The sequence below is a fragment of the Notothenia coriiceps genome, unplaced genomic scaffold, assembly GCF_000735185.1.
Source record: "Notothenia coriiceps isolate Sejong01 unplaced genomic scaffold, NC01 NC01_scaffold00009467, whole genome shotgun sequence".
Lineage (NCBI taxonomy): Eukaryota > Metazoa > Chordata > Actinopteri > Perciformes > Nototheniidae > Notothenia > Notothenia coriiceps.
This window is the reverse complement of record NW_011342168.1, coordinates 58,673-73,942: the sequence shown is the minus strand read 5'-3', so window position 1 is coordinate 73,942 and position 15,270 is coordinate 58,673. Positions and strand designations below refer to the sequence as shown.

At 40.9% G+C, this 15,270-nt stretch overlaps 2 protein-coding genes across 8 annotated transcripts in view; both read right to left on the bottom strand.

The window, feature by feature from the left end:
• Positions 1-1,021: 1,021 nt before the first annotated feature.
• On the bottom strand, positions 1,022-4,090 carry golga7ba (golgin A7 family, member Ba). Its single transcript, XM_010770981.1, has 5 exons — positions 4,002-4,090; positions 3,616-3,741; positions 2,912-3,064; positions 2,651-2,752; positions 1,022-2,086 (listed from the first exon to the last, which is right to left on the bottom strand). The coding sequence occupies exons 1-5, from the start codon at positions 4,011-4,013 to the stop codon at positions 2,003-2,005; spliced, it is 477 nt and encodes a 158-aa protein (XP_010769283.1). The 5' UTR covers positions 4,014-4,090; the 3' UTR covers positions 1,022-2,002.
• A 1,314-nt stretch (positions 4,091-5,404) lies between these two features.
• The window catches only part of zfyve27 (zinc finger, FYVE domain containing 27), a 14,081-nt gene continuing 4,215 nt past the window's right edge, over positions 5,405-15,270 (bottom strand). Inside the window, exons 6-14 of one of the 7 annotated variants that reach the window (XM_010770974.1) lie at positions 11,118-11,230; positions 10,925-11,037; positions 10,612-10,683; positions 9,986-10,006; positions 9,744-9,764; positions 7,688-7,829; positions 7,524-7,570; positions 7,347-7,428; positions 5,405-7,209 (exon numbers count right to left, since the gene is read on the bottom strand). In XM_010770974.1, coding sequence (XP_010769276.1) covers positions 7,139-7,209; positions 7,347-7,428; positions 7,524-7,570; positions 7,688-7,829; positions 9,744-9,764; positions 9,986-10,006; positions 10,612-10,683; positions 10,925-11,037; positions 11,118-11,230 — 682 coding nt within the window. In that variant the 3' untranslated portion in view covers positions 5,405-7,138. Of the gene's footprint in view, positions 7,210-7,331; positions 7,429-7,523; positions 7,571-7,687; positions 7,830-9,743; positions 9,765-9,985; positions 10,007-10,611; positions 10,684-10,924; positions 11,038-11,117; positions 11,231-15,270 lie in introns of all 7 variants that reach the window. The other 6 variants (XM_010770973.1, XM_010770977.1, XM_010770975.1 and 3 more) reach the window with 6 other exon arrangements.

The window sequence follows — 15,270 nt, the reverse complement described above, 5'->3', positions numbered from 1 at the left end:
GTGTGCCTTGGCTGCTTTAATGTTCAAAAAGCTCTTTATTTTTCTCTTACTCCCTGTGCTGCAGCACCTCTTTTCACCCTCTGTCTGAAACCAGAGCCCAGTCTGCTCTGATTGGTTAGCTGGCCAGTTCTGTTGTGATTGGTCAACCGCTCATAGATTGTCCTGCCCCTTAGCCTATCACGTACATTGTTTTGGAGCGCTAGCCAATAGAAGCGTGTTACATAGTGATGTCACGATGCTAAGTAAACAAAGGAGTCCAATGGAGGCATTTCAGGCCGAGGGGGAGTGTGTGAGAGAGACTCACTCTGGAGGGAACTTTGGGATTTTAGCCTTTCAAAACAGCTTCTAATCTTCTAGGGCCTCTCTAATCTGTATTTAGTGCATGCAGCATGTTGGAAGCATGATCACTAGAATGTTCTTCAGACCATTTCTACAGCAAAAATGTTAACTTTTCATAGCTGAAGAAGCACTATAGACTGTATTTCACATTAAATCAGTACTTGAATTAAATCCTGAGCAGCCTTTAAACGTGACAAAGCATTATTGAACAAAGGTGTACTTTTACTGAACACATTTTCTGTAATAACTTCTGCAAATCCAGTCTCAGCCTTGCAAAATACTTGTGTATGTGATTCCCAAGTGTATTCTATGGTTTTAGCTATGCATCGTTTATTTATAACAAGATAAATGAGACATGATCATACCGCACGAGTTGTGTTGTTGGTTGTCAACAGATGTTGTGGAAGTTTTGCTTCTTTTCATCAACACTTTTATATGTTTATGAATTATTTGTTCACTCTGCAATCATGCAAGAAAACTACAATTATTTTGGTTAACAAAACATTGATATATTGTCAAACAATAAACATTACCAGTTGTAACAGTTGTGATGTTTCTGTGTCAGACCACCCGACTAATGTGCATTACTACTACATTCCTACTGTGAGCACTCAACATGTGCCATAGTAAAAGGACTATTTTGTAGATGTACAATGAAATAACAAAGAAAGACTGGCAGGTTTGATGAAACAGTTTTTATTTGACGCAGTCATACACACCTCATTGCCACGTATCAAACAACAAGCAGTACGAAAGTTTGTTCTTGCACAAAATGTTAACAAAATAAAACACATTCACATTTGAGAGCCAGTTTTTTGGCAGCTTTGGATCTTTGGAAGTTCGTTTGGAAATCAAGGAAGGACTGGTGTATTTTAAAACACTACTAAGTAAAATTCAGGAAGACTTTTTGACCCATTCTTTGTCTACGTACCACCGCATTCAATGCACAGTATGTCTTTGCATAATCAAATGTAGGCTTACTCATTAAAACCGAGGGGTTAGTACTGCGCTTGTCTGTTTATGTGACTAAAAGAAAATATAGGCTTCATGTGAAAGACATGGAAGATCTGCTACATGACATACATAGACGGGCTGATTGACATCTGCTACCAGACAGCGTGATTTACATCATAGGTGAAGGAGGCTTTTTTGTACAATTAATCTTGTGGGGCGAAACGTTACGATGCCTTCAAATACCTGTACGTCTTACCTACATTTTCTCAAATCTGGAAACTCAGCTGGAGCTACAGATAACTTATTTTAAAGCAGGTGCCTGGTGCGCAGCGTTGATGTTGGATTCAGTCCAGTTTGGTCCGGTGTGGTGCAGCTGAGGTATGATGTTTGTGGTCCTGCCTTCTTTCAAAGAGGAAGGAAGGGAGGTCATGGGACGATCACACAAAGTATACTTAGCCAATGTTTTCTTCTTTGCATTGACACATTGCATCTGACAGTACCACAGTCGGCACATGCAAAATAAACGTCTACAGTGCGTGATTTAAAAGCTTAAACACCTTTAGCATGTGAAATCTTGAAAGCTATAGGATGCTTTGTGTGAGCGTAGGTTTGGGATGTGAGTGTTGGGTCAGGAGGAGCATCATTGTCCTTAGTTGGCCTCCAGGTCTGTGAGTGATCAGGGGGACACGGTGGGACAGGAAGTAGTCGGTCATCGCGCGGTGCTGCCGGACACGGAGCTGCTCCCCGAGCTGGAGCCACTGGAGCCCCGGTCTTCATAGATGGAGATCTCTATCTGAGAGGTGGGAGAGTTAGGGACCAAGAGTCTGCAGTGGAGAGTGGTTTCATAAACACAAGGTGTGAGGGTCGTTCCAGAATTGGAGGACATCTTCTGTCCCACCTAAATGTATCTAAATGATCCATGCCCAAAATGCTAAAACATGCACTTGTCTTTAGATAAAATAAAAGAAGGTTGCAGAAAAAGTGGTTTAAAATATAATTGAAACTATCAAATAGCTCTCAAACAGCCCCTAAAATGGCATTTCCATCGTCCCTCCTTGCATGTACATTCTGCAGCTAGGATGCATTAGTGAGTAAATACAGTTAGAGTTATATTTCTTGAAGTACAATTATTATCTTTTTCGTACAATTAAATGTTTATATATGATTTAAGTAACTCTACATGCCGAATCTATTTTTGTGATGGTTTACTACCTGTTTTTCTCAAATACATAACAGAAAACTAAAGTAGAAGGGTTCATTTTTCCAAAGCTTTAACATCTTAATGTCCTCCAATGATTGAATGACCCATAAATGCTTTTCTGCACGTTCACCCATAAACGTTCTTCAGCAAGGATACGACACGCATTCCCCTTTCTATGGGGTCTGTGATGAGCAGTCCTCTGGGGGCAAAGATCTTCTCGTTCTGTTCCTGAATGTACTTGGATATCTTCTTCAACACCTAGCAGACAGAAGAAAGATGAACAATTGAGTTAAAGCATTGAAGAGATAGTTTGAAGTGCAATCTACTTTACTGACTACGTAAAGTACATCAGAAATAACCTTTTAAGCCTCGTCCTAGATAATAATGATGCGTCACGTTTGACATTGGCAGTCTGACCTTCTCATAGCGCGTCTCCATGCAGAGGAAGATGAGGTACGCTGTGGAGCAGGCCAGACATCCCTCCAGGTAGGACTGGCCTCCGATCTTCTCTGCCTCTGTGTAGTAATTATTCAGCGTCTTCACGGTGTCCTCGAACAGTTTCCGCTCAATCTGTAGACACAAACCAAGTCATGAGCAGCAGGGTAGGAACTGGGGAGGATCCTTTTATGGCATTTCACCTTTGTTTGAGACTAAAAGTGGAGACAGGAAAACTATTGTGTTAAGGTAATACATTCATCTAAAGTAGTAGGTAGTAGGTATTCACAAGATACATACTTTTGATGCATTTGTTATTATTTGAATTTATAGGGATTGGTGGAGTAGTGTGGGTTTAAAAGTTAAAATATGTTTGTAGAAAGGTTTGTATTACTGATGTAAAGCATCTCTTGATATAAATATGATTAAAGAGCTTCAAGGATTGTGTGTTTTTATTTCATGTCACAACTAAAAGCCCAACATAATAATGAGAAGCTTTATCAAAATAAGGATTTAGGTACTGCAATACAATAATAGATAAAGCATTACTGTGGTTTCAATCTAGTACTATGATGGCTCCCAATAAACATTCAAATCCATTTATAATTGTAAGGGTTGCCTAGGATAAAATGACAACCCACCATGAACACTTTTTACATTGAATACAAAGTAACAGGTCCCCTCACCCTGCTCTCCAGCTCGGAGGGGAACTTGGTCTGAAACCTGCAGGTGGTCCCTTCACTGTAGTCTCTCTGGATGAAGACCTTATTCGCCAGAGATGCACTGTGCCTCAACTCTTGCAGATTGTGGAACTGAGGAGGATACATCACACACACACACACACACACACACACACACACACACACACACACACACACACACACACACACACACACACACACACACACACACAGCCGTCAGTAGTGCTTTAAGTGAGCCGCACAGTGTGGCATAGTTTCAGGCTACGCTGCCCTCGTTCACCACGGTAACGGCACAGGTGTTATTCAAACGGTGAGCGGTTGTTAAGCCAAACCTCGACCGTCATGTGAGAGAGATAATATGACAGACTTACCTCTGTCGCCATGTTGCCATCCGCCGCCGTAGGGACGAGTCCCTGCCTACATGCGCGGAAATCGCTTTAGTGGGACACGCACGGGGACAGATTGGAAGAGTGGAGGGAGGAGGGGGCAGGGGAGAAGGGCGGGGGAAGGAGAGAGAGGGGCGGGGCTAACGAAAGTACAGTAGGACCTATGAGTAGGACCTAAACATGTGTTAACACTTGTTTTTGTGAATGTTGTTTATCATTTAAATGGTGTTACTCCACCTTTTTATAACTCAATTTCATGTTCTCTCACCAGTAGCAGCTACTCAAAACCGTGCAATATACTGCTCTTTATAAATACTGTAAAAACTACTAATTTGAAATTGTTTTTGTGAATGCTGTTTAAACTTTAAATAATGATGAAATGTTGGGTTTGTTACTGTGCCTGTACCCCCTTAGCTCAATTTAATATTTTCTACCAATTGGCAAGTATCATAACCTTACAATATACTGCTTTATTTAAAGACATAAGATACTGTATAAACATGTTAATTTAGTTTAATTCAAATTACTCAATAGTTTTTTGTCAATGCTGTTTAAATTGTAGTACGATGTTGGGTTTGTTTCTATGCTTGAACCACCTTTTGATAGCTTGATTTAATATTCTGTGACCAGTAGCAGCTACTCAAAACCTTACAATATGCTGCTTTTATATAAAGAAATAAATTGATATTGAGCAGAATTTAGTTCAGTGTATTGGTTCGGCCCTCCACCGCAGTCACAGTTTCTCATGAGGCCCCTTTGGACAATTATTTGCCCACCCCTGGTTAAGGTCATATTAATTCAGCTTTTCCAACCATGAGTTTAAAAGACAATATTTGAACTAGTTATTAGAATTACTCAAAATCAGCTCAAAATAATAAAGAACACTGATCTTTTCAAGTGTCCCCATAATCCATGACTGCATGCACAATACCAGGACCATGAAAATAGTGTAGACAGATGGAATTCAATTCAATTGTATTACTATTGCATGGGAACCATGTATGGGAGCAAATACTCTGCATTAAAGGACCGGAGTGTTGGATTTGGGGGGATTTAATGGCAGAAATGGTATGTGATATTTGTAAAAATGTTTTTATTTGTGTATATTTAAGTGAAAGTTAGCAGCTTTGAAGATTGTATTTACAGTCTCTGAATACAATACACAATACGTTTGGTTTTCCAAAAGTAATTTACATTTATTTCAAACTGCAAAACCTGAAATAAACTGCTTCAAAGTAAAAATATTCCAATTCCAAGAAGTTTGTAGAATTTGATTGTCAACACTACTGTTTAGGTCGTACAATAAGGTGTTCATTTAATTTTTATGGTTTTAATAATAGCCACTCTTTCTTTTTGAGTCAATACTTCTGCCAGAAATCTCCAAGTCAAAAAAACAATGACAGTTACTTTAAGTTATTGAAATCATCACAGTTTATTTTTTAATATGACATATCTCATCCATAAAGTAGGGGCAATATATACAGACTTAATCATTAGGTCAAATAATAACTTGCACTTTTTGGAGCTTTAAATTAAATATATATTAGATATAGTAGAACAATGTATAGTAACAATTTGTATCTGATTACAATAAAAGCAAAGCAAACTCTTACAATCATCTGCGTCTGCATCATGATTAAAACAACAGTTTTCACCACAATCCACATTTTGGGTAATAGCGCCTCCACATCAATTCTTTCAAGTCCTGCTTTCAAGAGTGTGAGGCCTCACGATGATTTAAGCTGGCTGCTCAGTCTGTGTATTCAACTTCAATCCAGTTGGGTCGACTTTGATCCAGTTACAGGAAAAGCCCAAGGTCAATGGATCCTCGAGCAGTTTTTGACTTAAAGGATGCTGCTATACCCCCAAAATCTGACATGTCATTGCAGTGAAAATGACGACCAAAATGAAGCTCCATTGATCATTACAAGTAGACCAAGCTGACCCACTTAAAACATCACAACCTGGTCATTGGCAACAAAGTAATGTGCTTCATTCCAGCAGACCATGCAATATCAGTTTACCATCATATATTTACCATTATTGTATGTGGGCTGGGCAATATATTAATACATATAGAGCTTTGTCTTTTCCCATTTTAAAGGTTGCATTGCAGAAATTATCTGAATGTACCTACTAGTTGCTTTTTTGTTATTTGCCTTTACCCACATAGTCATTACATTAACATTACTGATGATTACTGATCAAAATGCTCATTGTTTAAACATTTTGTGAGAGCATTGATGGTTAATCCTATAATATCGTCTAAATATCGATATTAACTGATTTGGTCAAAAATACTCTGATATATGATTTACTTCATGTCCTCCAGCCTTGATTTTATGGCATGCCATATGTGTTACTCTTATGTCTTGTAAGCTCTTCGAGCTCATAGGAAAATACACATTGCACTCAAAGCCTGGGACAAACTAAGAGATAACCACATGACTATGTTGTACCAGCTGTAGGTCAAAGTGCATTGATGGACAGCAAACAGGCAAACTAGTCGCACACAGAATCAAAACCAAATGTGGAGCTTCATTTGGTCGTACAGTCCATTATTTTGTTCATCTGAACAGACCACATTCAAACTTTGCTCACACTGACACATGCATCCCGCTAGCCTTAGCCTTGTTCATAGAGAAAAGTCTCCCCCATAATTACAGTACAGTTAAACTGCTACACAGGGCTGAAGATATCAACATTCGAGTGGAAGTAACTCTGTGGCGAGGCAAAGCATGTCAAAGCAAAACCATTATCAGCCTATCAACCCGACACCACTGGCCCAATTCTGGCCTCCGCTCTGCATGCTTTGCACTTCCCTCTGCTCAGCAAAGGGAAAATGTCTTTTGATTTTGGAGCCATTGTGCTCTGTAGCAAGTCTCATTGATTCTTACAGGTCCAGTTTGCCATTGACAGTGAACATTTTACAACATATTACAGAAAATGTCCCATAAGCAACACAAGCAGCTAAGAAGGGGAGGAACTGCTGAGGGCAAGAGGGCTCCTTGACAAATATGAGTGCCTTAACTTCAAAATAAAGGCATTAGGGTTTCAGTAACTTGGAGGAGGGCTCGGGGGTCGAACAGTGCTTGGCCTCCAGCCGGCCACTGGGAGACATCTCATTGTAACTTGATGAGAGAGGAATTACAGGGAGCACAAACAAACACAGTCTCTCTCTGGGCCTCTGGAGCTGCAGAAGAGAAGACAATGGTAGAATAAGATAATAAGTCACGACCAATGGATGTGACGTGATGCAATTGCCATGCAATTTGAACAGTCTGTTGTATGTTAGTATTATAAAAATGTGTTTACATTTTCCCTTCTCACCTGTTGCCCCCATGCAAGATCTGAGCACCTTGAAGGAACAGCAACGGGAACAGAAGCTGTTGCCACAGTTACTGCAGCTCCTCTATAATACAAAGAGACATTGTGACAAGAATACGATTAAAAACATGTGATGATGATGAGACGCCTAAAATATCTTCATAATTTCACAACTCTCACCCTTTTCTTCAGCACAGAGAAGACAGCATTGCAGCTAGAACAGTTGCCTTTGGAGAAAAAGACAGAGAGAAATACATAAAATGTGTCTTTTGAGACGGACAGATTCTTCCATTTCATTACTGATAGGTATAAATAGGATACAAAAGTGCCTGAGTCAGACTGACCTGTGCAGGCGGTGGGGTAACGTTTGCGCAGTTTCTCTGTCAGTTTGGACACCTTGCTGCGTATTGGCTCGTTGCGGCTCAAGAGACCATTTTCAGAGATGGTGTCATACTCTGGAGCTCCGAGAGGCCCGTCATCATCCTCCTGTGGGAGAAGGGGGGAGCGGACAAAGAAAAATGCAGTCACATACTGTGTAATCTCAAGTTAAGTCTTTGGAAGGATGAAACCCTTGGCAAGAAACAGAGCCAACCTCAGCGGTAAGGTTTAAGTGGATAAAATTCAATGTGATTATGTTGTGAATTTCAACCGGTTTGAGGAATGGATGTAGGCAAATCAATCAAGCAAGATGATGGGAAGTCCAAGTGCCACTGCTGAGTTTCACAAAAGCTGCTAAATACTTGGATTTACATACACAATGAAATGTATGCTTATCCGACTGTACTTGACTTATCTGCCAAACACAAGGACAGCCTAGGGCCTCGCTGCGGTGCCGCTGCAGTGTCGTTCTGTGATTCTCCAGATTCTACAGATGCCCAGTCCACCCCTGCTCACAAGCTTATTAAGATCCAAAGCTTTAGTGCGTTTTGAATCAGCCAAACTTGACAGTCTCTTCTCTGTCATTGTAGAACAAATGCTTCTCGTTTTGCGCCGTCCCGTTCAAATGACAATCACATTTCCACGCTCGCGCCAGGGGAGGGGTTACAAGGCTCGCGTCTTGTGCTGCATTCACTTGCATTCGGACATTAGGGATTTTTCTCATAAATGTCCGATGAGCCAAAACTTTTCTTTCAAAACAAAGCTGCCAACTGGGGTGGCAGCTTATGCACCACCACCCCTCGCCCTCTATGGTCAAGCGGCTTCTCCGATTTTGTTGTCAATGTTTTGACTGAACTTTGTTACTGTTCACATATAAGTAAACATTACGTTTGAATGATTTAATGTGCTGATGTTATTTTTTTCAAACCACAAACCGCATTCAGCACCATGCGCTGTCCACCTACTTATTGATCCACTATCAGCGTCAGTGCACCACGCTGCCAGATTGTGCCTGTGCTGTGTGTCATTCACTCTCAACATGGATAAAAGTACAATAAGCATTCTTCAAGTGTAGTTATATTCTCTATTCGGACATTATAGCCTATATGTGCGACTGTCGGTCCGATATTGTAAATACAAAAAAAACTCAAAATAATATTTTATTTTTATTCTCAAAATAATTTTCCGGACCAAATATTATTGCTGGCGGGCCATTACCAACCCATGCCCTAGGGAGACATAATTGCATCATTATGTCCTTTTAAAGCTGACCTTATTAATATACCATCAGGTCAGACATTAACTTCTTTTAAATCCCTCCTAAAAACATGCTTTTATAAACAGGCTTTGATTTGAACAGCCACATTTCCTATGCCTTACATGATTAAATATGCCTATATATAAAATGCTTTTATCATAACATGCTTTCATTAAAGAACACATTAAAGGGGCGCTGATATGCTAATGTTCAGGATCATATTAGTATTGAGTGTCTCTACTGTGACATGTTTCCCTGATTTAAAGCTCAAAAAGGTCATTGTTTTTCTCATAATGCCTTCTCCCCCTCTGTCTGAAGCCCAGTCTGCTCTGATTGGTTAGCTGCTGGCTCTGTTGTGATTGGTCAACTGCTTATAGTTGTCCTGCCCCTGAGCAAATGATGTACAATGTGTTGGAGCAATAGCCAACAGAAGCACACGTGTTACATCATGATGTCACTATGTTATGGAATTAGACAAATGGAAAACACAAAATACCTCTTAACACTGCAACACTACATTTGCCAATTGAACTGGAATGGAATGAGGAATGAAAAGCTGATTTCACTAATATAATATGTCTCGTAAAATTCCAACCATGAATGACTAGATAGTAGAATGAGAACCCGGTATGATGGGATTATTGGAAACATCAATTATAGGCGTGTTAATGATAATGCTACTATCACTATTATAACTCATGCCTAGGGGACAAACACATTGACAGATGGATTGATGGATGGGAGACACTGGGAAATCCACTTACCACTAAGACCAGAGGGGTTTCCTTATAAGGAAGCAGAACAACACATGAGAACAATGTTACCCACAGACACTGGAATTAACCATACCCAAAACCATGCTTCAACAGCAAAAACACAACACAAGGTCCCCTCACACAACCACACATGAAGCCATTCATGTGTCAGGTAGTTCTTTAGTGCAACTTTACTGAAACCGTGCATTAACCTCTACTAGAGAGAGGGGGGGGTGACACTAGACACTCACCTGCAGGTGAACTGAATGTTCCTGAGTTCAGAGGACAGCAGAAAGAAACGGGAAGTAACAGGACACATGTCAGAAGAGGAGGATTTTTCACACAATCATGGGAAGCGCCAACAATTCTGATTCAAATATTAAATTCATAGCTTTTTTTTAACCTTAATTTACCAGCAATGTTTACCATACTGGGGCTATAGAACATGTTCAACCCCAGTTATTAAAAATATTAAGATATGAATTTCGTGAAGCAACATTTAAAACGAATCCTCTACTTTACACTATTAAAAAAAAAGATTTGCCGAGGCACTCCGTGTGCATCCTGATTGCGTGGTTTCTCTGCACCTTGATTTAAGTCTACCTGTTGCATGCAATTTTCATTTTATTTGCTGTAATGATTCTTTTTTTATCCATGTGTGGCTTTTGAGCATCTTTTTGGTTCTCGCCAATGCATAAGATATACCAGATACATCAGTTTTATTTTTTATATTTCGCCATCACAACTGATAATGAAGAATTACAATTAGCAAGAACAAATTCAGTGAATGTCATTTATAAAGCAACTGATCTAAGGGATATTCCAAACTGCGACATGATAAAATGCGGGAGAAAATGTTGTTGAGAGTAGAATTTACCTCAATGGCATCCTTAAACTCATCATCAGGCTCTGCCTCCTCCGCTTCCTCCACACTGCCAGGAGACAGGTCCTGTCATCACACAAACACACACACTTAGCATAAATATATAAATACTGGGCTGATCCCGGGATCAGCACCTTGGACAGCGGTCGTGCTATAACTAAAGGATTTACATTACTCGTACGAGATAAATACATTGAGAGCATGGGATGAACTGCATAAGAGGCTTACATTCATGGTTGGTTTTAATGTAAATCACAACCACTAAATCCTTCAGTATTCAACCCACACATTTCTCCAGCACTCTCACCTCCAGGCTAGTTGGTGTGGGGGTCTGGTCCAACAAGTGACCGTGCTCCTGTTCTTCACACTTCCCCTCTGAGGCCTGGCCCATGTGGAGCACTTTCCTGAGATCCAACAAAACTGCGGGATAAAAAACACTTTAGCTTTAATCTCTTAAATCATGTGTTCAGCGTTGCTCGATCCAAAGGGGATGAATTGACCTCTGCAGAAGTCTCTGTTCCACAGGAAGGTGGCGCTGTTCAGCCCAGCGAACACCCAGCCCAGAGGAGCCACGTACAGCAGGCACGCCAGGACTAACATCGCTCCATAGAACCTGGACGGAGACATTGATAATGTCAGGCCACACTTAGATAAACATAAAAGGACCAGAACATCCTCACATGTGAGAAGCTTATTGTAAGCAGCTATTGTAAGTAAGTAATAATTTAAGTACCATACAATTTGAGCTGCTAAATAAAGACCTTACACTTCATTCCCCTGCTTTGATTTTTTTTAATGTATCATAATGCATTTGGCCTTTTTACTCTGATCTACATTTGTTTTATTTCTTTCAATGATATTCTGGTATATATCTTGTAATTATGATATGTTTGTACTTTGTATGCTAGTTATGGTATCTCATGGAATACAACTTGCAGTTATGCTTCAAGTATTTTAAAACTTAAATTACGACAACAAGTACAAATGTCCATTTTCTAATGTCCACCTATGCTTATCCCTTATATCGTTTAATTGTCCAATGTTTACATATTCTTATCCCTTATATTGTTTAATTTTCTATTCACTTTCCGTTTCAGGTGTGTTTTTTTGCTCTTTAGGCGCGTTCACACCGGAGTACTTCTCCCGTTTAGTCCCATTAGTACCCCTTATGTCGTGTTCACACCAAAAAGAGTACTTAGTGCCGGGAACTTTTACCCCCAGATTGCAGTGCCTGCTAGAGAGGTGGTACCCAAAAAGTACCAATTTCTATTGGCTGGGCGAATTGCAAACCACGCCATGTAAAACTCCCAAAACGTTTTGTGAAGCCGCCATTTTATTATCCTCACATTAGCATTAGCCCAGCGCAGAAACGCAGAGAGACAACACAAAAGAAAACATGGGAGCGCTGGAGATGAGGAGGTGTCGGCGATTTACTCGGAAGGCTCCAGTCCCCAACTCCGGGGACTTCCGGCCGGGGACTTCGGGTGGCAGTATACGCCGTGAAGTTGTTTGCGGCCTGCCAGTAAACCCAAAGCAGAAGAAGAAGAAGTGACGTCAGCGGCTCATTTGCGTTATCTTCCCTCAGGGAAAAGTACTCCTGTGTGAACGCGATTGGTACTTAGTGCCCTGGAGTAATAAGTGCCTGGGCACTAAGTGCCGGCACTAAGTACGGCAAAGTACTTGGTGTGAAAGCGGCTCTTGATGATTTCAGTCGTTTGAGCCTTTCCATATACACATAGTCAATGTCACTTTCCAAGTCTGCCATTTTTGTTCAAGATGACACATTTATTCCTTCCTTTTACTTAATTGTTTATGGACTTTCATTGTCTTCCCTTGATTTCCATTTTGTACTGTTTTCCGAGAGTTGAGATGTTTCCAACAGTCTTTGAACGCTCCACAGCAGTGACGCGTTACATACTGTACGTAGTTGGAGGAGGAGTGATTGTTACCTTCAGTCATTCACATTTCACAACACCGTCGTTCCAGGAAGTAGAAGCCGTAGTAAAATGAAGGCGAGTGTTTGACACACTGTTATGAGTTCTGAGTTCTTGTCTTCAAAACAAACATTTCCACGGATCAGCGCTCATCAAGCTCGGTTTTTTGACGAATAAAAGAGCAATCAATAGGCGCTTTCACACCGCAGTACTTTTCCCACAAAGGTTCATGAGAACTTAGTTCATCAGAACTCTTTAGTTCTGATGAACTAAGTACAGATCGCGTTCACACCGGAATAAGTCCCTGGGGGTGGATTAGGCAAATGAAGCCGCTGACGTCACTTCTTCTTCTTCTGCTTTGGGTTTACTGGCAGGCCGCAAACAACTTCACGGCGTATACTGCCGCCCAAAATCCCCGGCCGGAAGTCCCCGGAGTTAGGGACTGGCTTCAGTAGAAGCTGCTGGGACTCCCAGTAGCTTCTACTGAAGCCTTCCGAGTAAATCGCCAGAACGCCGACACCTCCTCATCTCCACCGCTCCCATGTTTTATTTTGTGTTGCCATAAGTTAGTCTCTCTGTGTTTCTGCGCTGGGCTAATGCTAATGCTAATAATGCTAATGCGAGGATAATAAAATGGTGGCTTCACAACACTTTTTTTGAGTTTTACGGGGCGTGGTTTGCAATCCGCCCAGCCAGCCGCTATGTACGTAGGAGTGAGTGTACGGGGCGATGGTTATGGATGTAGTGTGTATTTGTCGGGGCTGGGGATTTCTGTTGTGTGGTGTGTGTGTGTGTGTGTGTGTGTGGGGTGTGGGTGGGTGTGTGTGTGTGTGTGTGGCTGTGGTGGTGGTGTGTGTGTGTGTGGTGTGTGTGTGTGTGTGGTGGTGGGTGGTAATGAGCTGTCGTATGATGGTCCATTTAGGTGTGAGGAGATGAACATAGGGTTGACTGGAAACATGCTAATTGAATGTTATGAAGTATTTTATGACGTCTAGAAATAGGAATGAGAAAGATTAGATGTGTGTTATGGTTCATAAATTGGCTTTCAAATGTGTGTGTCACGAACAGACTAGTCTCAACCTCAAATTAAGTGTGCAGTGTATGATGTCACCCATTACAAAAGTTCTTTGTAACTTGTCACGACGGTGTGTGACTGTGTCCTGTTTTTCTCTTCTGGAGACTTGGGAAGAAACGGTAATATGGGGATGGTTTATGCACAAGCCCCCCGATGTGTTTCCAATTATTTAATGATTTATTCTGGTTGAGTCTGTATGATTACTAGACTTCGATGTGTCCTTAGACGACGGTTTCACGTTATTTTTTCTGTTTACTTATCTTAGTTTTGAAGAAAACAACGTAAAATCATCTCATATTTTCTTTACGGAAATTTTATCCTACGTTCGTTGTGATAAAGGAATTGGACTTAACTATTATCGTGATATTAGTAAATTCCCAAACGTAAGAATATGTTGAGAAACATGTTATTGAATATTGACTTATTCAAGTTGTTTGATTTTAGCAGGGTCGAGCTGAATTATTGCCATAGAGTTGCAACTCCGAAAAGATAATATGAGTTGTTGGACAACGTTTGACGATGAGCCAAAATAAAAATTGACAGGGGGGTTTTTCGACGCCAGTCGTCGGAGGTCCTTACGAGCTGGTGCGTCGGGTTAGTGTTTTGAACTCACGCAATTTACGGACGTAATAAGACCGTGTCCTTCTAACTACAATATCTGTAATTGCTATTTTGTCTTATAACAACAAGATTAAAATCTGTGTAGAGTGCTAGCTGACCCTTAGAGGGCAGCCTAGCACTAGGCTGACCAACCCGTTGGGACTACATATGATATCCTGTCATTAGTTTTTATAGGAAATTCTGACCTCTCTTTTTTTTACGTATTTATTTACAATTCCATTTTATTATATACTTACTTGTTGTGTTATTTTATTCAATGTAATTAAACAATAACCGATACCGTCCAATAACCCAATACAAGTGTATGAATAAACTGAAGTGTAGGTGAACAGATTCTAGCTGTTGTCTGCTGAAAGCTGGGTTTTGGTAGACAACTGCAACACCTAGTTCGTCGAATTAGCGTCTGAGTTGTCTCTCTTTCATCATCCGGATGTAGTAGTAGATGGTACAGACTGTCTCTCCTTCTGTCAACTCCTCTTTGTCAAGTCCTCTTGTCAGTCCTTTTGTCACTCCGCTGTGTCAGTCCTTCCCAATCACTACTGCCGAACATCCTAATGACAGCCACGATTACAACCAGAACACAAAGTGGAGACGTACACACAAGACACAAGTGGGAGACGTACACACAAATCACACGCACACAGACCGGTTTATTTCAGTTCTGGGGGAGTTTTACATGCCACAATAATGTAAAATTCCTACTCGTGGTCGTGTTGTCCGTTGTGAAACTCTTGGTCCGTTTGTCAATACACGGTGGGGACTTATATAGAGACTATTCTACACACTCGCGCCGGTCCGCGATTTGGTTTCTTGTCTTTTCTCCGAATTCCTTACCCTTTCTCGGCGTCAAGTGTGGCCTCATGAAAAAGGGTGAAATCAGGCTATATCAAGCTTAACAGCGCAAGTGTGTGTTTTTTTCCGTGTCCTTGATTTTAAACAATTACTCTTGGAAAAATGGAGAAAAGGTAGGGACGATCTCTCGTCCTGGAGTACACCGGAGAGAACACTCTTTTCTCCAAAGGT

Coding starts and splice junctions, on each gene's coding strand:
- golga7ba (XM_010770981.1), bottom strand. Junction 3,065..3,615: donor CCTCCGAGCTGGAGAGCAGG/GTGAGGGGACCT, acceptor TTGTGTCTACAG/ATTGAGCGGAAACTGTTCGA. Junction 2,753..2,911: donor TGGAGACGCGCTATGAGAAG/GTCAGACTGCCA, acceptor TCTGTCTGCTAG/GTGTTGAAGAAGATATCCAA.